Source organism: Monodon monoceros, unplaced genomic scaffold (assembly GCF_005190385.1).
Source record: "Monodon monoceros isolate NGI ecotype Baffin Bay Population unplaced genomic scaffold, NGI_Narwhal_1 Super_Scaffold_2, whole genome shotgun sequence".
Classification (NCBI taxonomy): Eukaryota; Metazoa; Chordata; class Mammalia; order Artiodactyla; family Monodontidae; genus Monodon; species Monodon monoceros.
Window position 1 is genome coordinate 92,778,697 of NW_021703776.1, and position 23,724 is coordinate 92,802,420.

A 23,724-nucleotide genomic window follows, 5' to 3' on the forward strand; every position below is an offset into this window, starting at 1 on the left:
TACTTCTCCTCTGCCTCTTCCTCAAATTCTATACTTTTCCCTCTTCTCCTAGTCTCATGATTTCAATCACCAAGTTCATGAAGATGATTCCCAAGTCTTTACCTGAGCCCCAGTCTCTACTGAGCTTCAGATCGGTGTATCTTCTGACTAGTTTCACTTTTCACTGAGATGCTCCACAGACCGTGCAGTGTCGACATGCCCCCGAGTGTATTAATTACCATCCTCTGCTAAAAACATGTTCATCCTCTTAAGTTCCACTATCTCTGAATGGGAAGACCATCTATTTAGTTGCCCAAATCATGAAATGAGGGTATTATCGTTGGCCTCTCTCTCTCTCCTCCTTCCCATTCAATCACACTCCAAGTCATGATGATTCTGTCTCCTCAGAGCTTATCAAACCTGTCTTCTCCTCCACTTTCTCACTGCTACCCTGTATCCAGTCACCATCTGCTCTCTCCTGGACCTCCTCAACAGTCTCTAAAGAAACCTCTCTGCCATAATCTGGCTTTAACAGTTTTCCACTCTTCAGTCAGAATGATCTTTCTAAAATGCAGACTTGATCATATCATTCCCTTGATGAAATATTTTAGTAGCTTTCCATTGCTCTTAGGATAAGTTTTGGGCTCCTTAACATGGTCTATGGGTCTTTGCACGTTCAGTTTTTCAGCAGATGTTGTTGAGTGCTTACCATGTGCCAGAGACTCTGCTAGGCACTTCGGATATAGGTTCTGGTTTTTCAGTACATCTTATGACACTACATCTGCTAGCCCCCTAGCACTGTCTGCTGGCAACATTAAACTTTTGGTTCTTCATACACTCTCTTTTGGATTCAAGTCTTCACTTATTCACCTGACACATATTTATTGAGCATGTAGTATGTACAAAGCACTAATAGAACCACCTCCCCTTTCCCAAGCACATATATATTCCTGTATACTCTCTCCTTTTTTTTTTTTTGATGGGGACCATTTTTTTAAAGTCTTTATTGAATTTGTTACAATATTGCTTCTGTTTTATGTTTTGGTTTTTTGGCCGTGACGCATGTGGGATCCTATCTCCCTGACCAGGGATCGAACCTGCACCCCCTGCATTGGAAGGTGAAGTCTCCACCACCAGACTGCCAGGCAAATCCTATATTCCTGTATACTCTCTTTAACTAGATAATTCTGACTCATCCTTTGGGTCTCAGGTTAAATGTTAACTTTTTTCAGGAAAATTTTCCTGCCAGTTCTCCTTCCCTGCCCCAGTTGGCTCTAGGTGCCCCTTATCTACGGTCTCATGATATGGTCTCATATTTTATCCTTGAGGGGAAAGGGCACTTGTTTGCTTTCCCTCCTAGATTCTATGAAATCATGGAAGCAGGGCTGAGTCTGTCTTCATCACTGCTGCAACTGCAGCTCATCCATAGTGCTTAGAACACTGCGGCATGACATTAGGCTTCTAGGTTTGTTGGATTTTTGCAATTTATGTATTTGTAGGGTCCACAAAATATTGCTAATCAGTTAAAGATTTGTGTTGTATTCTTCATGTTAATGAACACATTTGCTATTGTAGTTTTCAGTAAGGAAACTTTAAGTGCTAGACCATTTCTGAAGATATTAATTCCCGATTAGAAAGCTTCATATCTTAAATAACCACCCTGGAATATGAATTATGACTCTAGTACTTCAGATGGTAGCTAACCGCCCCCTTTGTGATAGAGTTAATTTATATTCACATACATATCACCACTACTGTGTTATTTTAACGTACATTACCACTCAGACAAGGTGACAATCCAGAATGCACAGAATAAGCCTGCTTTGGGAGTAACTAGAAGGACCCCCTAGGAGAGCTCTATGATATATACCCTAATCTGAAGAGTTAGGGCCTGGAGGTGAGGTGTGGCTGTGGAGCTTGGAGAGGGGATGCTTTAGAGCCTGTGGGAAGGCTGTCAGGTTCTAGCGCAGAGATCCTAAGGAGATGCTCACACTTGGCTTTCACGTTGTGCAGTGGCTCATTGAATAAATTAGAAGTCCTCCTGCTGAGGACAGTCATTCAGTTGGGTAGGGAGGACATGACTTCATTTCTGTCAAGCTGCCACAGCACCAGGCAGAAGAAACACTATGTTCAGTGATCAGACTTTCTGCTCAGCTTGTCTGTAGCCTGGCAAAACAGAACCAGAGAAAATAAAAATACTTCCCCCATCTTCCTTCATCAATATTTATTACAATATTTAACGCTTCCAACATCTATCAGGTCCCATCACAACTTCAAATGTGGGGTAAAAGACTCTCTAACCTCATACTTCAAAGTTTAATATATAGGAAAAAAATCAATGGATGTGTGAGAACATAATAACTTAAAATAAGATGAGCATTATGAAAAAAAAAGATCCAATGCCTGTCTCTGAAATAAAGTCATTTTAAGTCATAGGAAATGTTAGAAAACATCTCACTTATGTTTTCATTCAGAGTTTAGAGAACACTGATTTTATAAAAAGAATATGTCCTAATATAATGAAATTAAAAAACAAATGCTTCAATATTTAATTATTGATTAAAAAAAATCAGTGGAGGGAAGAGGTCTGAATAGCAGATTAGATGCTCCAGAAAAAAATGAGAATATTTGAAGATATTACTAAAATATTAATTCAGAATTCATAGAAAAAAGGAAAAAAGAAATGTGATTAGAGGAGAGAGAAAGAGAGATGTGATGTCAGATCTAGCAGGTCATTTGCATATGCTGTGGTTTGCAGAAGAGAAAACACGAAAACTTAATAAGCAGCAGTAATAACCAAAGAAATTGTGGAAGAAAATGTAATTGAAAAGGCTGAAAGTCAGGCAAAATCAATGAAATTAGATTCAAACCTGCATAATTCTGGTGATTTGTTTTAATTTAAAAAAGTAGGTAAAATATATTCCAGAGGCTTCTAGGTGGAAAAACCTAAGAAGGAGGTAAAACACTATTCTTCAGATTTTTGTTTAAAAATTCTAAATCCCAGAAGACCATAAATTGATATCTAAAGTTCTGATGGCGAAACATTGTGATCTAGGAACTAATAAGTCAAGTGCAATACAGAGTTTGACTTGTAATTGCTCATGGGCTGTGGCTGTTCGACCTCCACCCAGCGCCCACTCTCTCCATGCTGGGAGCTCTCAGAGCCTCTTTGTGGTCTCCAGACTATAGGCCTAACAGATAGGAAGCTTAGTAAGATGAAAGAGTCTACCCTTCTCTCCAGTTTGGAAACTCAGCAACTTTCAGGAGGATTCTGCAGGGCTATGTGCACCAGTAGATAATAGTCCCACATTACATGCTGAGTTATTCAGCCTAAATAGCACCTTCTTAGGAGTTTATCTCATGGTTCTTTGTCTCAGTTCCTCATTTCTTTTCTGCTCAAACAGAAAAATACTCTCTCATATCCCATTAGGGAGAGGCTACAAATTGGTAGCAGAGGTTACAAACTGGTGGCCCACAGATTGCAGCTATATTCTGTTTGATCTGTTAAACAGAAGGAAATTTGAATTAACATTTTGAAGCTTTGGAGATTTCAGTAGCCATCCAGGTATCTAGAAGATCTGACACTGCTGAAAACACATTCCTTCCGGGCAGTAGTTTGTTGGAGCAGGGGCCAGGGCTCGCTCGGTCTGCCTCCTATCTCACCATCTCACTGGAAGGAATCCAGTTACTGTACAAGCTATTATCATGTTTCCATAGCTATTTTTTTTTCCTGGAGTAGAGCAAGAGTTGTTTAAAGTCTATTGAAAGAGGGAAAACAAAAAGTAGAATGAAGAGTCTATATGCTTTCAGAAAAATGGGAGAGAACATCTTTCTTTGCAAAAAGTAAACAATATTTTATGTATTGAAAATGCAAAATGTGTCTTCACCAAAAAATAAAACTTAAATACAGTTATGAAACAAAGAACAGCTGCTCTATAGAAAAGACATATGATGAAAACTCAATTAACTGAAAGAAAGAACTAGATTTTCCACGATTAATTTCTGAATGAAAATAGAACGTTTCCCAAATGCTTTTGTGGAAAAGAGGCCATAAAATCCTTTACAGCCAATGAATTTCTCAAAGATTGTCTACGAAGTGAAGGAGAAATTATATGACTTCAACAGAATCAAACATTCATGAATATATTACAGCCAGAAGTACTGTCGCTTAGAATATTGCCTGAGCACTTGCTGGAGAGGAATTAATCTGTGGTGTTTTATAATTGCAGCAGATGAAAGCAAGGGTATAAATAATCATTACAAGTAGCTAGCTATATTTACTTGTGGTATTGATTGAAAAGGTTATGCAACCAATGCATTTATTAAAATGGTACCCATGATATCTACAACTTCAAGAGATGATCTATATCTGTGTACTAAGAAAAGCTTTGATATTTTACTATAGAAAGTTCAAATTAGTAAGCGTGACTAGGGGGAAATTCTGTGATGGTAGGTGTTAAAGTCAGACTTATTACTGAATTTAAACCACTGTGGCAACATTTCGTAATGGCAAAGAGCTGAAACCTGCTCATTGCATCATTTGTCAAGAAACCCACTGTGCTAAAATATTCATGGATGTGGTAATTAAAGCTGTGTACCAGACACGCTTGAAAGGTCTGGAACTACAGAAAAAACAGGGCTTTGTGTGAATAGGATTCACCACACGATACTCTGTTGTACTCCATGCATCTACTAAGCAACATTAGAAATTAACAAAGGAACATATACACTGAGATTTAAAATATACCATATTTCACTGACTCTGAGAAACACATTTTTTTTCTCATTATGACATCTCTGGATTTAGGATATATCATAGTTACTGATAAGAAAGCGTTATTTAATTGACAGCTTTGAATTTTTCTTCTTTAGTAGTGTGTAAAATAAGGATGTATCTTACAATTGATGCTATTTTAGATTCTATGAAATATGATGGTAAGAAAGTACTGTAAATTTAAGCCATTAAAGTTTTAAGCTTTGATAAACTAGATAAACCACTACACAAATATAACTTATCAAAATGGACTCATGAGAAGAAAACTTGAAGTGTCTTTGCTAACAGATGGCCTTAAGATTTTGGAAATTGTAAAGCAAAATTGAAAGAAAATGTTTTTTAAACGTGGCAATTTCTGTGTTAATGATTTCTGTGAAATTGAGGAACACTATTCCTTGGCTTCTTGAATTGGCCAGGTACACAATTATAAAGGTAAGACCTACAGATTTTGTGGTGATGGCTGGTGTAAACAGCGAATTAACTGCAGGGGAGGCACATTAAGCCACAAATGTCATCGTTTTGTTTGGTGATGGATATTGTGTGTAATTGTGCCAAAGTTAAACCTCAGAGATCTTTCCCCCTCCTTCTGAGTGAAGAAATACACCTTTCCTTTATACGTTTTTATAGTAATGTGGCTTATAAACCAGTGGTTTACAAACTCAAATGCCTATAGGTACTTGACAATGAATATACTGAATGAAGTTAACCAAGCATAAGACAAACGCTTGCCAGAACTATATGAAACTTTTTATTTTTACTCAACTGAACACATAACACAAATGTATGATATTGGAGACAATATTTTAAATTCATTGAAAAAATACAAATTGAAAGTTAGAAACGTTTAATTGTTACATGTCTTTGATTTGGAACTGAAAACTTACTTTCTTTTGTGGGTTGCCATTTCAGGTTAATATTGTGCACTGAGATGTAAAGTACAGAATTTATCCTTGAATCCTGTTAACTAGGAGCCATATTTAACTGCATTCTGCTTCATAAATGGAAAATAGTTCTTTTTTAAGTATAGGTTCTTCTAAATATGAATAGAACATTTGCCCAATAATTTTGAAATTGGAGAACATATATTGAAAATTAATTTTTTATAGGCTCAGAAATTTATTTCATGTCATCTGTTTCATTTCTGAAAACTAATTTTGGCACAGAAAGTGAACTAGATTATTTAGTGCTAAGTAAATTTTCCCAAATCAGACTTTTTGTAGGACAGAGTGAATCTAATTATACAGTGGTGTGCCTCCATGTAAATGCCCCAGCAACAACATATTCAAAGTACTTAGATGACGTGTAATGTCAAGTCTCTGATGCAGTATTTTAAAAACTATATCATGTAATATTTCAGGTGTACAAAAAAGGATAAAGAATAATATAATAAACACCCATCTCCTAATCCAAGAAATGAAACATTACAGTATAACTGAAACTCTTTGTACTACACATCCCCCTCTTCCATTCATGGGTTATGTATTATCATTGTATCATGAATCTTTTGGTTGCAAGTGAAAAATTCAGTTCAAACTAATTTAGGCAAAAGTGGTATGTGTTGGCTCATGGCATATAATAAAGGGTTGTACAATGAGACCAAAGCAGGCAAAGGATATAGCTGAACCTCTGGAACATCAAGAACCAAATAAAACTAGGTCTTGCCATATCTACCTCTTGTCTCTGCTCGTTTCCTCTTGTGATAGGAAATATGGCAGGAAGCATAGCCAGGAGAAGCTGCTGTATTTCATGTCTTACAAATTTTTCTTGGATAGGGTTAGAAAAATCCCAAAGATAAACATTGGTGGGACTAGAAAAGACCCAGCAAATATAGTCAGGGGCAGGATCATGGTAACATCCTAACTAGGGCATGAGGAGCAGTTACCCCTAGGTGGATGTGGTTGTTCTCAGAAGAAAAAAGGTGCTGGGAAGGCACACACACACACACACACACACACACACACACACATATCTGGCCTATTCCAACGATTCTCATTACTCCTTGCCCACTTACTGCTGCCAGAAATTTATGGCCTCCAACCTTGCCAACATTTTCCCTCTACCTTTATAACCCAATTAAAAATTTATATTTTCCAGACTAGCTGCTCTTCTGATGACCATATGTCTATTTCTAGTTCTGTCCTCGAATCTGAATTTTAGTCCTTCATTTCCAAGGCTCTACTGGTGTTTTCCAACTAGGTGACATGATGTCAGTCCAGTTGCAATAAGTTCCAAACCACATTTACCATTTTCCACAAACTCAATCCAACTTCCTTTTTCAACTTCTTTATTTCTGTTAGTCATTATATTATATTACAACACGCTCACACACTGAAAGCCTCCTTGATTCTTCCTTCTCTGTCAAACTCCATATCAAGACACTAGTTGATGATGTTTTTTGAAAGCTCTGTTATATCTATTTCAGTTTCTCCATTCCTACTACCCCCATCCTACTCTCAAATCTGTCACTGCAGTTGGAGTGCAAATAGCCCAAAGCCTTCACCTCCTCCCCTTCAAATCAATATTAGAAAACACTATCAGACAAAACTTTGTAAAATCACTGCTATGATCATGTCTCTTCCCTATTTAAGGTTTTGTTATGACTGTTAACATGAAGAAGACTCAGCTCTTGAGCTTGGCTTTACAATCTGACCTTGACCTACCTGTACAGAATATACTATGCTTATTCTCACTTCTACCCCTTTGTTTATGTCATTTCGCTTAAATTGTGATCTGAACTCTGGTCACACATTTTGTTTATGCCAAAAATTTTGACACTGAATTACATACAGCCTCTTGTCACCACTTAAATGTTCCCTATATGATGGTGTGTATTCCCCCAAGTAAATGGAAGATTCTGCACTAAACAGAATATGTTTTATTATTCTTTGCATCACCCTTAGATCTTAACGTTGAAATTTCTAAGTTTATTCAATTGCAGCTCCCCTGCTATTCTGCATCTCTCCTTCTCTACCTTTTGCAAGGTATTTCTTGCAAAATGCGTGAGGATAATAAAGTTCAAGGGAGAAACACATTGATAAATTTTTTATTAAGAACACTTTAAGTATGGAGAGTATGCCCTGCTGGTCCTTTTTCCTAGGAGAAGAGAGTAGCTCATTTCTGGACATGGTGCTTAGTGGTGGTCTAGGATCATAGGGGTGTGTGAGACTACTTTTGGGAAAGGTCTGACACTCCACTTATTAAATTAGGAGTTTGAGATTAACATATACACACTACTATATATAAAATAGATAACCAGCAAGCATCTACTGTATAGCACAGGGAACCATACTCAATATTCTGTAATAACCTATAAGGGAAAATAATCTGAAAAAGAATATATATATATAATTGAATATAATATGTATATTCAATTATATATATATCACTTTGAATCACTTTGCTGTACACTGAAACTAACACAACATTGTAAATCAGCTATATTTAATTAAAAAATTTTAAAAAGAAAAAAAATTTTGTTTGAGAGAGCAAAGAAAAAAAAAAGTTTCTTGAGGGCACTATCCAGAGGAGTCGTATGGAGAAATATGGCTCATAATTTCTCTAATGAAAAATATCAACTCATAGACTGAACAGAATCAGCAAACTCCAGACAGATTTTATAAAAAGAAACTCACACCTAGGCACGTAATGTCAGATTTCTGTAAACTAAATTAAGCATCTTAAAAACAGCTATAGGAAACTAGCACATGTCTATTAATTCATTGCTCTGAGCCCTCAGCCATTCTCATAGTACCTGAATCAAAAAAAGAAAGCTACCAAGAGATCAAGTGGAATAAAAGCATCAGAAAAGACCTTCAGGGGGGCAAATTACAGCTTTACACTCAGCATCAACAGAGCAGTGTATCCTATATAAAAAAGGAATATTGAAAAGCTTCTACACAGCAAAGGAAACAATCAACACAATGAAAAGGCAACCTACCAACCGGGAGAAAATATTTGCAAACTGTATAGCTCATAAGGGGTTACTATCCTAAACGTTTAAGGAACACACACAACTCAATAGCAAAAAAACAGTTCAGTTAAAAAATGGGGAACGGACTTGAATAGACATTGTTCCAAAGAAGACACACAAGTGTCCAAAAAGTATATGAACAGGTGCTCAAGATCACTAATCATTAGGGAAATTCAAGTCAAAACCACAATGAGGTATCACAGCACACCTGTTAGAATGGCTATTATCAAAACAAGAGATAACAAATGCTAATGAAGATGTGGGGAAAAAGGTTGATGGGAATGCATTGATGGGAACTGTTGATGGGAATGCAAATTGGTGTAGCCACTATGGAAAACAGTATGGAGGTTCCTTGAAAAGTTAATTGATGGGAAAAGTTAATTGATGGGAATGCATTGATGGGAACTGTTGATGGGAATGCAAATTGGTGTAGCCACTATGGAAAACAGTATGGAGGTTCCTTGAAAAGTTAAAAATAGGACTACCATACGATCCAGCAATCCTGCTTCTGGGTATATATTCCGAAGGAAATGAAATCAGTATCTCAGAGAGAGGTGGTCGTTTCTATGGTCATTGCAGCATTATTCACAACAACCAAGATGTGGAAACAACCTAAGATGAATGCATAAGGAAGATGGATGTGTGTATACACACACACACACGCACACACACACACACACACACATATAATATGGAATATTATTCAGCTGTGAGAAGGAAGGCAAATCTTGCCATTTGCCATTTGCAACAACATAGATGAACCTAAGGGACATTATATTACTAAATAAAATAAGCCAGACAGAGAAAAACAAGTACTATATGATCTCACTTATTTTGAAATCTAAAATCATCAAATTCATAGAAACAGAGAGTAGAATGGAGGTTGCCAGGGGATGGGGCATGGGGGAAATGAGGATATGTTGGTCAAAAGGTACAGATTCTCAGTTATAAGCTGAATAAGTTCTTGGGATCTAATGTACAGCATGGTGACTATATTTAGCAATACTATATTGTATACTTTAAAGTTGTTATGAGAATAAAGATTTAGTATTCTCACTGTAACTATAACAACAACAACAGCAAAACGGTAATTATGTGAGTAAAGAATGTGTTAACTAATCTTATTGTAGTAAACATTTTGCAATATATATGTGAAATCAAATCATTACATTGTACACTGTAAACTTACAGACATTATACATTAATTATATCTCAATAAAGCTGGGGGGAAATGCAATGTATTGAAATATGTGGGGATGTGGCAAAATGTGTTTAGCAGGAAACTTAAAGCTTTAAATGTTTATATTAGAAAAAAAGACTTAAAATCAATGATCTAATTCTCTAACTTAAGAAGCTAAATCAGGAAGAGAAATTAAATCTAAAAAGTAGAGGAAGGAAATAATAAATAATAAAAAAATAGGTAGAAGAAAATAAAAGAAATAGAGGAAATAAATGAAACCAAAAGGTGATTTCTTGGAATTATCAATAAATTGATAAATCTCTACCTAGAGTGATGAATTAAAAAGAGATAACAAAAGTTATCTAAATTGGGAATGAAAGAGGGAATAGCAAAGCAGATACTATAGACATTAAGATGATAATAAAGGGATATGATCAAATTTATGGCAATACATTTACAAACTTAGATGAAAGAGACAAATTCCTTTAAAAGCACAACTTACAAAAATAGGCATAAGAAGAAATAGACAATCTTAATAATACTGTATCTATTAAATAAATTGTAATTATTATAATTAAAAAACTTTCTGAATAGGAAATTTCAGGCCCAAATGACTTCTCTAGTGAATGCTATCAAATATTTAAGGAAGGAATAATAGCAATTTTACAAAATCTTAAAGAAAATAAAGACAGAGGAAACATTTCTCAATTTATGTTATGAGGCCAGAATAACCTTGATACCAAACTTAACAAAGATATTTAAAAGAAAAAAAGAAAACTAAAAGTTAGTATTTCTCATGAAAATAGATGCAAAGATTCTTTTTTTTTTTAGTTTACAAAAGCAGAGAAAATTTTTATTTATGTTTGAGGTCTGTAGTGCTTTTGGAATTGAATATTAAGAGCAGTAGCAGTTAAAACAGTAACAATGAAGCAAAGTCAAGGAGGAAAATGGAGACTTCAATACCCTTCTCCATGCCTCTCTAAGAGATATGGAACTTTTGCCGAATAGAAGCCAGAAAGCCATTTCTTGGTTAAAAAGAAATTACTGCAAAGCTTTATGAGGTGCAGGGTTAGGACAATATTCTAGGTCTCTAGTTAGTACTGTATTTTTCACATTTCAGACCTATACACAAAGAATGTAGAATTTTCAGAGACAGAAGTGAATATAATTTGGACCGTTATACCCTCAGTGAAGTGTAGAACCTCTAGACCAACAGGTGCATTTCATTTCAAAAATAGTATTATGGTTTTTCTCTAGGAAAAAAAAGAGACTATTAGTTCAAATATAATAATCAATTTCAACTTTTCCAGGAATATACTTCCCCACACAAAGAGAAATGACCCAACAGAAAAGCAGGAAAATTTAGGAAAAATAATGTGATAAATGACAACTAAATACTAGAAATTTAACTAAATGTTTAACACAGCAACCAGCTCTTCAGACCAAAGTCTGAGTGAAATAGTAAGGTCAGAGAAATATTCTTCCAGTCATCATTTGAAGATAAAACTAGATCTAGGGAAATCCACTCATACAAATTCTAATACCAGACTTAAGTAGACCTCGCTTTTAAAAGAATGAGGAAGTGGAAAACAAAACAAAGGAATACAAAATAAAATAAATAAATAAAAAGTACCCCACAGGAACTATTAAAATATTCTTTAACATAAAGCAAGCAAACAGCTACTGAGGCACTCATACTTCTCTTCAGAAGTCACTGATGTAATATATCATGTCAACACAACAGAGGGTACAGTAATATTTAACTCAGTCGTTGCTGAAAGGATGTTAAAAATAATTCTTATTCTTTACAAAATATTTTAGAAAACTAGAAATATCAGTGATTCTTTTTAAGTTCAAGGTGGCACATGAGAAATTTGATAAAATATCTCCCTTCTACACAAAACCCATTAAAATGATATATGCATATTTTTTAAATGAACAAATTCTTAGTCACACTCAAGTAAGAGAAAGTTTCATGAACCAGAATTGGAGAAGCATTTCTTAAAGAGTAAAACAAACTCAAAACCACCACAGAGTCTGCTGCTTTACTATCGTGAAGCGGGAACTAGGGCTGTGTTTCTTGGAAACAAATTCTGATATGTCTCTGCCCAGCAGACAAATCTAAAGCTAAGTCATCTTCAAGGTTAGTATCTACACAATTGTGAAGCCACTACACTAGGAGAAATTCCTGCCACAGAGTGTGGAAAGAATTCCTGTACAAACAGCTAAGAATGACAAAACTGCTAAGTAACACCAACGTCTTTACGGAAACACAGATAAACTCAACCTCCAAAAGAACATATAACCTAGGAATTAAAGGTCATAATGCAGCCTAAAAAGGATTTTAAAGTAATATTTAATATTCTCAAAGAGCCAAAGGAGGTAACTTCTTCCAAAAACTAGCTTCAAAGAGTTAGAACCAAACATTATGATAAAGAACAGGTGCTTATGAAGAAGAACAAAATAAAAATTCTATTAATTAAAAAGTATTAAAAAAAAACAAAGGGGTTAAAAAATGTGCTAGAAAACAGAGCTGAGAAACTTCCCTGAACATGTCCCAAAATACTGAAAATATTAAAGAAAAGTCAAAGACAAGAATAGGTCCAGAACCTAAATATTCAGCTAAAAGAAGTTTCAGAAGGAAAAAAGAGAGAGAATAGAGGTGAGATAATATTAAAGAAATATGACCAAGAATTTTCCAAAAGTGAAGAAAACATGACTCCTAAGATTAAAGGTTTTTCTGGCTACCAAGCAAGATTGAAAAACAAACAGAAGAACCCCATAACTAGAAACAATAAAATGAAACTTAAGAAAATAATGGAAAGAAATTCACTTCTGAGGAGAAACTTTACATAGAAAAGAAAAACTACAAAGGGATGAGAAATAGAATAACATTAGTAATACTGTTGTTGAGAAGACAAAGTAGCAATATCTTCATATAATTAAGATAAACTTGAATGTAGAATTCTATACTCAGCTAACCTATTTTAGCTGGGCAAACAATTTTAGACATAGAGGACTCATAAAGTTTATAACCGACAGATTCTCTTTGAAAGGGCAAGTAACAAATATAGTCTACCAAGAATAAAAGTTGTTAATAGTACATACTAAGATAGATGCAAAGATTCTTAACAATATGTTAGCAAGTCAAATAGAGCAACATATAAAAATAATACATTATGACTAATTGGGACTTATCCCAGGAATGCAAGACTGATTTAACATGCAAAAGTTTTTCAATATAAATCACTGTGTTAACAAAATAGAGGAGAGAAACCATTCCCTCGTTTCAATGAATTCAACCTCCATTGATAAAAATTCTTAGCATACTAGCAATAAAAATGGCCTTTCTTAATCTGATAAAGGAGATCTATAAGATATCTACAGCTGATATTATACTCAATGATGAAATAATGTTTTCTTTGTAAGATCAGGAAAGAGACAGAATGTATACTCACATTACTTCTAATCAAGATTGTACTGATGGTTCTAGCCAGTGAAATAAGTTAAATAAAGGCCATAAAGATTGAGAAGGGAGATATAAGTTCTCTGATTTTCTGATGCCATGATTGTTTCAGTATGAAATTTCAAAGAACCTACAATAAACTATTGGCACTATTAAATTCATTTAGGAAAGTGACAAGATACATGGTTAATGTACAAAAATCTTATAAACTAGCAGCAAATAATTAAAATATGAAAATTTAAATACCCCATTTAACATTACTGTATGTAACATTATAAAATATTAAATATCTAGGGATAATTTTATCAAAAGACATGCAAGACCTCCACACTAAAAACTATAAAATATTGCTGAGAGAAATTATAGACAAATAAATGAAGAGCTATATCCTGTTCATAGATTGTTAGACTAAATATTTTTTTATTGTAGTTTATTACAAGATATTGAATATAGTTCCCTGTGCTATACTATAGTAGGGCCTTGTTGTTTATCTATTTTATATGTAGTAGTTTGTATTTGCTAATCCCAGACTCCTAATTTATCCCTCCCTGCCCCCTTTCCCCTTTGGTAACCATAAGTTTGTTTTCTATGTCTGTGAGTCTGTTCTGCTTTGTAAATAAGTCATTTGTATCATTTTTTAAGATTCTACATATAAGTGATATCATATGATATTTGTCTTTGTCTGACTTACTTCACTTAGTATGATAATCTCTAGGTCAGTCCATGTTGCTGGAAATGGATTCTTTCTTATGGCTGAGTAATATTCCATTGTATTTATATATATAACACATCTTATTTATCCATTCGTCTGTCAGTGGACATTTAGGTTGCTTCCATGTCTTGGCTATTGTAAATAGTGCTGCTATGAATATTGGGGTTCGTGTATCTTTTTGAATTAGAGTTTTCATCTTTTCTGGATATATGTCTGGGAGTGGGATTGCTGGATCATATGGTAACTCTATTTTTAGTTTTTTACAGGCTGAATATTATATATATATATATATTTTAAGAACATACAGACACACAAATGCTGCAGATCAATAAAATTCTACAAAGAAACAATAAAAAGACAACTGAATATTAAAAAAGGGGCAAACAAGTCAAATAGTAGCTTTATAATAGAAGATGTTCAAATGGCCATGGAGCACATGAAAAGGTGCTCCATATTACTAGTTGTCAGGGAAATGCAAATTAAAACCACAACGAGATCGAGATACCATTCACCTCCACTAGAATGGCCCAAATTAAAAAAGACTGACAATACCAAATGTGGTGAAAATGTAGAACAACTCTCCTACATTGTTGATGGGAGCATGAAATGCTAGAATCGCTCTGGAAAACTCTAGCAGTTTCTTGTAAAGCTAAATGTACATCAACTTTATGACACAGTAATTCCACTCCTAATGGCCTGGGCATTGAGATTTTAAAAGCTCCCCGGGCAATTTTAATGTGCAGCCAAGAGTGGGGAGACCACTGTCTTTGAGGAAAACCTAGGACAACTTTGGTGTCCACCAAGGAAAGGAAACCAGAGGAAGGCACAAATTTTGCAGCCATTGGAGGTGGCAAAAAGGGTAACTTGGGAAAACTGAGAGGAGGGAGTGGAGTTATCAAGAACAGGTCCTGGGAGGAGGAAGCAGCACTCAGCAGCACCCACAGCCGGCAGAACCAGGCTGGGCTGGTTTGAAGCCCATAAAGATCTATGTCTGGTATACCTTTCTCTCTGCTGAGCCATTTAGGATGTGATTTGAGGAAAGCCTTCCCGGCTAGATTCCTGTGCAGGCAGGCAGAGAATGCCGGTCTCCACAAATAGGCCTTTTAGCGAGGCTATTTTGGTAGGTTCCCCAACTAGACTGACCGGTGCTTGGTACCAGGCAAAGCACTGTCCTCATGGGCAGGTGGAGTAGAGCCAGGAGACACACACAGGCTTTGACATCCAGGGCACCCACTGAGCAAGTATCTACCTGTCTTTTTCTCCCACTCTAAAGCAGGTGAATGTACATTTCTGAATCAGTGCATTTTCAGCCAAAATGACCCATCCTCCGGTTCCTGTAGGCGTTTTAATGTAGTACCTCTTGAAGCTGAAGTGATGACATCATTGTTCTTCCAAGTTTGTCTTTTCATATCTATGTTTCCATGAATATTGTGGAGCTTGAGGAGGATAATATAATTGCCATAGTAGTGAATATGTTTAAATATTATATGCTAGCACCTATTTTTTTAAAAAAATATTTATTTATTTGGCTGTGCCAGATCTTAGTTGCGGCTTGCGGGATCTAGTTCCCTGACCAGGGATCGAATCCAGGGCCCCTGCATTGGGAGCGCGGAGTCTTAACCACTGGACCACCGGGGAAGTCCCACTAGCACTCATGTTAAGAAATAGCAGTCATGTGAAAAACCAACCCTGCTATCTTGGGATTTAGATATCATTTCATAAGAGGTGATTTCTCATGGTTTGGCTCATACCAAGCACTAGTAAGCTATCGTATACAAAGAATTTACACTGAGTACTTCACTTCTCTATTTTGTTCATTTTATCAAGACACACCTAGACAACCAGTGCCATTCTACTTGCCTAGGCCATGTGTAGAGCTTTAATTATTTTATTCTACTGTGGGTGGGATCATGGATGTAAAGTAGAGAGACTTGGAGTTATACTTTAGAAAAGAAATTGGAATCGGTTTCTGAAGGCTTTGTGAACAATCAGAGGCATAGTTATGAAGAGCCCGTTTCTTGTCCACTCTTAACATAGATCTGGCATCCTGGGATCTGCCTTGCGGTCCGCCCTTACCTTTAGGCTGCTCTGAGCCCAGAGCAGAATGGTCTCCGCAGCTCTCTTCATCTTGGCATTGCCTGAGATCAGGATGACTGTGTGCCCCGAGGGGCAGGCTGCCAGTATCCCTGCACAGACCATGACCCCGATCTTGTTGTGCCACAGCATCAGCAAAGGCACCGAGATGAAGCCAGCGCAGAAGGACACCACATGCAGGCAGAAGAAAGAGACGAGACCCGAGTGCTTTGATGTGGGCCTCCAGGCTGGGGTCCCGAGAGTCTCTGGTTTTGGCCCTCCTTGTCCTCATGTGCCTCCCCAGGGAGACAATCAGCACCCCAGAAGAAACCAGAAAAAGCAAGAAAGAAGGGATGGACCCCAGGCTGCAGAAGAGGAAGGAATGAAAGAAATTGAGTTTTCTCAGTTTCTCAATTGAGTACTGTTATTCATGAGTAGCATGGTTGCAACTGAGAAGTGAGATCTATTGAAAAAGTCCCACAAATAGAGAACAATGCAGACACAGGAGGAAAAAATTGCACCCAGGAGCATCTGGGGGATCTTCCTGGAGATCCAGCTTGCCAAGCGGAGGAGGGAGGTGTGAAAGAAATGGACAGTCTTGGAGCAGTAGAGGAGACTAAGGCAAGTGGTGAGCCAGAGGCCAGCTTGATTTATGAGCATCCAGAGCATGAGGATGGTCTGGTAGCAGAGGCCAGCGGGTCTTTTATCGACTGGAAGTGAGTAAGCTGGATGGCATCCAGAAAGAGCAGCCCGTGCAGGAAAAGCCAGGTGAGGCTGAGATTCAGTAGGACAAGATCACAGTTGCCCAGTGGCCACCTCCTCACCACGACCCAAAAATCCATCAAGAAAATGAAGGCATTGACCAGGATCCCTACTGCAAACTCCAGGACTGAAAAGAACAGAAATGCATTCCTGACTTTATAGGGCACAGTTACAGTGGCAGTCAGAGTCACCATGATGTCTCTTCTTACTTGGCTAATCTAAGACTCAAATACCGCCCAGCAGAGAAGGGTAAGTGTGCATTCTGAGCCACGACCTTTCCTTCGCAAGACATCCAGCTCTTGCTCTAGAGCTATCCCAGAGTGAGTGCATAAAAAGTTCTGACAGTAAACTTAGAGGGATATTGTTGCTTTAGAATATCTCTTGGATACACACAAAGGCTCATCATAAGAGTAGAAGAGTGATGGTTCTATCTCTTGGGTGATGCAGAAGCTTTGAATAAACCCAGGTGTTTCTGTAACAACAGCCTTCCCAGAGGACCATGGCCTGGCATGAGGGATGCAAATAAGACAAGGTCTTGATTTCCCAAGCCCAGTTTTGCGTGCCCATCTGGACCCACATGAGTGGAGAGGAGAGCAGGATTTGCTTATGGGTTTTAAGGAGACTGGCAGCAGACAAAGCATATATTCTCTGTGAACTAGGGTTTGAGATGGTGCCTCTTTCATTTGCATGCCTTCTATCACCCCTGAGGGTGACTGATCATAGACTATGTTTTTAATATGGACAAGTGCATGGTTCCTCCCCTGTATGACTAGTATGACTGCCATTGCCAAAGATTTCATTCAACCATCATTATTATGCCAGGTACTGTGCTTGGCAAGAGGAGTATTAACATGAACAAGGCCAACATCTTGCTATGAAGGGGTAGGGGGTGGGTATCTGGCCTGGATCATTGCCGAAGCCTTACAACTGCTCTGTCTGCTTCCCACCCCACCACCCACACCCCACTTTCTACAAAGCAGCAATAGTGACCCTGTTAACATATAACTAAGATCATGTCATTGCTCTGTTCAAACCTTTCAGGGCCCCCCATCTCCTTCACCGTATCAGCCAAGTTTTCACAGTGGCCTAGAGGGTCCTGCGTACATAATCAGGGCCTCTGTTCCTTCTCAGATGTCCTCCTCTGAAGGGCGCTCTGTGTTCAGAGTGTGGGCTCTAGAGCCAGGCTCTTTCAGGTCAAGGCCTGGCTCTGCTGCTTCCTCTCTGTGAGAACTTGGCAAGTGATTGAACCCTCTTCGCTCATCTCATATGAAGTAGAGATGACGAACAAAATAATACCTACCTCAGAGGGTTGGGAGGATGACCCGAATTGATACATGTAACATGACTGGGATTGTGCTTGGCACATGACGTCCAATCAATAAATGCTAGTTATAGAACTATCATATGAGCCAGCAGTTCCTCTTCTGGGTATATATCCAAAGGGAATGCAAAAGGATCTCAAAGATATGTCCTCATTCCCATGTGCATTGCAGCATTATTCACAATAGCCAAGATATGGCAACAACCCAAGGGTCCATTAATGGATGAATGGATACGGTGGAATATTATTCAGGCATGAGAAAAAAGGAGTCCTGTGATTTGCGACAACATGGATGGACCATGAGGACATTGTGTGAAGTGAAATAAGCCGGACAGAGAAAGACAAATAGTGCGTGGTATCACTTCTACTGTACGTGGAATACGAGAAAAAGAGTCGAACATAGAAACAAAGAGTAAAACAGTGATTGCCAGTGGTTGGGAGGTGGGAGAAATAAGGAAAGGTTGGTAAAAGGGTACAAATAAAGTCTGAGGATCCAGTGTATAACATACAATGTATAACACTGAATTGTATAAATAACATTTGCTTAGAGAGTAAAACTTAAATGTTCTACCAAATATATATAGGTTTCACGTGTAAGTGAAAACATACAATATTGGTTGCTCTCTGACTTATTTCGCTAAGCAGAATACTCTCCAGGTCCGTCTATGTTGTTGCAAATGGCAAAATTTCATTCTTTTTTATGGCTGAGTAGTATTTCACTCTCTCTCTCTCTCTCTCTCTCTCTCTCTATATATATACACACACACACACACACACACACACACACACACATCACATCTTCTTTATCCATTCATGTGTTGATGGGCACTTAGGTTGCTTTCATATCTTGACTATTGTAAGAAAGTATGTACATTTCTGAGAACAAAGTGAGCTTCCTGTTTGAACATCACTGAGCTGAGATTCCTCAGTCCCTGCAACCTCACTCTCCCTCACCTACTTAATTATCTAGATGCAAAGCAAAGGCGCGGAGGGGGAGAGACAGCAGGGAAGTCCCATGAGGCCTTGAGAAAGGAAGCCAAGACAACAGGAATTGTGAAGAAATGGCAGTTTATATGTGAAAGAGTGTATTCCTCAGGGAGAGAGATCATTTTAATTTAGATGGGAAAGTACGGCTAAACGACTTGAGATAAGAGAGGTAACTGAAAGAAACAATTTAATGTTAACGGGACAGACAGCTGACAGGAAACAGATGACTGGGATGGTGTTGTTCTGAAGTAGGGCCATGGTGACGATGGAGGATATTGGCCCCAGGAAGGTGCCAGGGTAGGAAGGAGCCCTGTGCTCTGATGGGTGAGACGAGGCCAGTGCTGCCTTGTAGCAGGTGAGACTGGAGGGGCTGGGCTCCTGACCAAGACTGTTTCTTTCACTTCTGTGAGAATTTTAATATAAAGTGATCCATGATTGGCTTCTTCTCGTCTGGCACCTGCCCCCATTCCTACCTAGGGACTGGCTTCAGTTCTTACCCTGTGGTTAGACAGTTATGGAGGTGATCTTGGGTGGCCTCGGCCTGCAGTGGCTTGAAGCAAGGTCTCAGTTCCCTGACCAGAGATTGAAGTCAGGCCACAGCAGTGAGAGCGCTGAATCCTAGCCACTAGACCATGAGGGCCAGTGGCCTGTGAGAAGTCCCTGGCTTGTCTGCTTTGTAGAAATAAATTTCAGCAAAGAAATGGAAAGTAGTGAAACAAGTAAAGTGTTTATTAGGAGGAAAAAAGTACCTGTGAATAGGCGCACACGGGCTGGCTCAGAGAGAGAGTCGCACCTCCGTGGTGGTCTGAATCACTTATGTGGGCATTTCTTCTGGGTTTCCTCTGGCCAATCATCTCGCTTTGCCTGGCTCTGAGTCCGTATTTGGTTTAACTCCGGGTCCTCCCCTGTGTGCCTGTGCATCTCTTAGCCAAGATGGATTCCAGCACAGAGGCCTATGGGAAGGTTGACACCACCTATTATGGGGTGGCGCCCCCTCCCTTTTTGGCCCCCGAGGAGCCTTTCTGCTCCTGTGTAGTTGGGTAAGTCTCCTTGACCTCAAGAATGGAAATATGTGGTCTCTTTATCTTTTATCTGGGCGGCACTCAGGTCCTCCCTACCCCTGCCATAATCTTTATCTTGGAGTATCTGTCCACAGGGGACAGACTCCAGCTGCTCAGCCTGGGGCCTGTCTATCTCCTGCCTCAGAGGGTTGTCTGAGACCAGTGGGAAAGAACAGCAACAGAAAGTTGCTCTTAGGAAGCATGGCACCTGCGGATGAGTCTTGTGTGTCCGAACTCCCCAGATAATCGAACTGAAGAGTCATGTAATCCCTCCCATTTTCCCAAGTCAAAGCCAGCTTGGGATCCAGAATCTTCCTATCATTACTCAACAACTGCCACGAGGTGGCGCCAGACCACTGTGAGACCTGGAATTCCTGGCCTGCTCTCCGTGCAGGCTCACCCCAGTCATTGATTTACTCTTGCAATAATGTGACGCGTATGTCGCAGAAGTGAAATTTTAGACACCATTTATCATGCTATGGCAGGCTGAATGTCCTTTAATCTCAGAGTTGCTGTGTGAATAGCGTAGTGATACTTCCATTTTACTGATGACAAAGTGGAGTTTCAGGAAGGTTAGTTAGATATCTTGGCCAAGGTTACTAAGTGAGGAGTTAGAATGTTGATGCTTTTAGATGGCATGTAGCCAAGAGTCCCGGGAATTCACAAATCCAGCTCTGCCAATCACTCCGATTACATGAGAGGAGCAGCAGGGAAATGGGGTGTAGGGCGTGTGTTACTTTATTGAAAGCTAGACCAGCGTCTGAAAGCTCCCAAGGTGGAACTCTGGTACAACTTGGTTTGGAGCATGCAGCAGACCTAGGCAGAATCCACGCATCCAACTTGCCATTCTGTTCATGGTAGTTATTGCTAATTGCCTGCAGACTATTAGTTCTCTCCTTTTCATTGCCAACAGAACCCCTGTGTTATTGGGTATGTCAATATTAACTAAAAATAAACTGCATTTCCCATCTTTCTTTCAGATAAGAGTAGCCAGTGAGACACAAGAAGAAGACATTGGATGGGATTTTTTAGAAAGCCCTTGCCTCCTTTTCTTCTTTCTGTGCCTGAACTAAGATATTATGGTTGGAGCTCCAACCATGAGCGAAAAGCCAAGAGAATCTCAATCCTAAGTTTTTGAGTTTGTGAAACCACACCAGTGGCTACTGTGCTCCAGAGAGAGCAGAGAAAGTGAGAAAGGTAATATCTTTCTGTCTTTAAGTCACAATGCTTGGGCCACTGTGACTGGAAGCTGAACGCAATGACTCACTGATAACTTGCCTGTGAGAAGGGCTCTGAGTCCATTTGCCCATCTGGGGATGTGAAGCGAGGAAGTGGACCATTGAGGGAAAGGCAGCCTGCCCTGTGTCTAGGTTCGTTTGTCACGAAGAGGCAGAAAACAGGAAGTGCAAGAGAGGAAACAAAAGGAAGGACGTCTCTGCTTCCTGCATTTAAAGCATATCCTGTCCATTTTGAACTGTCAGAGGGAGGAGGGCAGAGAGGTCACACCAGGGGAGATGAGGGTAAAGATGGTCTCGCACAGCTTATTTCTGTTGCTCTACCTTTCAGTTTTGCTCTTGCTACTAACCGATCCTGCTGCAGATTCTCTGCGTTCCATTCAGAAGGAGAATCTGGGTTGTCTGGTGCTCACACGGCGGGCGGTGTCTGGAGATGCCAGTCAGTTGAAGGACTGGCTGTCTTGGGTTAGTGCCCGGCCCAGGTCCAGTCAGCACAGGTGCCAGCATGGAGTCTTGTGATTAGGGACATACTTGGGTCACTTTCCCCAGCAGGGACCTGTGGGTAGGGATTGCTTTAGAAGGTGCTCAGGCCCCTTTCTGAGCTTTATTTTGTCCACTAATATGAATTATGGAAGAGGAGGTTTTAAGTAAAAGCTGATAGAGCTGTGAGACGCTGGATGACATCAGCCCTGTTCTGTTTCTCTGTAATGGCGAAAGGAAGAGAGCATGGAGCAGCAGTGACACTTCGAGGGTCACTGTCTAGCAGAGACAAGGGAGATGGTGTGACACGGAGATTCCCAGAGAGCAGATGGCGAGGGAGTGTGTGGGGGAGAGAGGGCAAGCCAGAGAAGAGGGCAACAACAACAGCCAGAGCCTGTGTGTGGCTGTGAGACATTATTGGCGCCCTTAAGACATTCCCTATGGCTTTCTTTTCACAGTTTCCCCTGGGGTGGGGACCTGCGGGAAGCAGGCTCACAGGAAAATTTCTGTAAATTCAGTGTTTTATGTTGAAAAAAATTATGCATGCCATTACTTTATACTGCCATATTTTTCATAATTCCAAATATTGATTCAAATTGCCTATTCCTCTCCAAGGACTTTGACTAAAGTTGATTTTCCAAGAAGATGTGTTATGTACCTCTCAGTGTGTCACCACATACCCCTAGATTACATGTATTCCTGAACTAAAAGGCACAATTCTATAGGGAGGCCATATAATTCAGAGGGACTTGGTGGGGATTTGAAGGTCCTACAATTGCAAGTGGTTGTAGAAGTCAGCAAAGTGTTGCCAATATGTTGCTTGTAGGTTGGACTGGAGTAGTTAGAAATTTCTGTTGAAAGTATTTACACTGGACAGAGGGAGACAATGAGAGCCTGCCATAGCAGGGCCATCAGAGACTATTTGGTTGCCAGGTATAGAAACTCACAGTACATGGCTGCAGGAAGGGATGCTGGTGATGGTGATGCTGGTGATGGTGGTGGTGGTGATGGTGATGGTGGTGATGGTGATGGTGGTGATGGTGATGGTGGTGGTGATGATGGTGGTAGTGATGGTGGCGGTGGTAATGGTGGTGATGATGGTGGTGATGGTGGCGGTGGTGATGGTGATGGTGATGGTGATGGTGATGGTGGTGGTGATGTGGTGGTTGTGATGTGGTAGTGATGGTGGTGGTAATGGTGGTGATGAATGGTGGTGAATGGTGGCGGTGGGTGATGGTGATGGTGGTGCTGGTGATAATGGGTGGTGGGTGGTGTGGTGATTGTGGTGGTGTGGTAGATGGTGGTGGGTTATGGTGGTGGTATGTGGTGGTGATGGTGATGTATGGATTGGTGATGATGGGTGGTATGTGTGGTGGTGGTAATGTGGTGATTGATGGTGGTGATGGTGGGGTGGTGATGGTGATGGTGGTGATATATGGTGGTGTGTGGTGGTGATGGTGGGGTGGTGTAATGGTGGTGGTGGTGGTGGTGGTGTGGTGGTGGTGATGGTGATGGGGTGATGGTGTGGTGGTGATGGTTGTGGTGGTGGTGGTGGTGATGTGATGTTGGTGGTGTGTTATGGTGGTGGGGGTGGTAGGTGAGTGGTGGTTGTGATGGTGGGGGTGGTTGTGGTGGTCTGGGTGGTGGGGGTGGTATGTTGGTGGTGCGGGGCTGGTGGTGCTGGTGGTGGTGGTGATCCTGGTGGTGGTGGTGGTGGTGGCTCC

The 23,724-nt window shown here is 39.5% G+C and overlaps 2 protein-coding genes across 3 annotated transcripts in view; one reads left to right on the top strand and one right to left on the bottom strand.

Moving 5' to 3' along the window:
* Positions 1-23,724, top strand: part of MGAM (maltase-glucoamylase) — a 221,947-nt gene that overhangs the window by 88,620 nt on the left and 109,603 nt on the right. Inside the window, exon 1 of one of the 2 annotated variants that reach the window (XM_029233414.1) lies at positions 17,051-17,165. The exons of the other annotated variant lie outside the window; for it this stretch is intronic. The gene's annotated coding sequence lies outside the window, so the exon portion shown is untranslated. Of the gene's footprint in view, positions 1-17,050; positions 17,166-23,724 lie in introns of those variants that run through there. 2 annotated transcript variants of the gene reach the window in all.
* On the bottom strand, positions 16,110-17,110 carry TAS2R38 (taste 2 receptor member 38). The gene is given in 4 exon segments (XM_029233416.1): positions 16,110-16,377; positions 16,379-16,565; positions 16,568-16,843; positions 16,846-17,110. Coding segments are annotated over 4 exon segments (996 nt in total).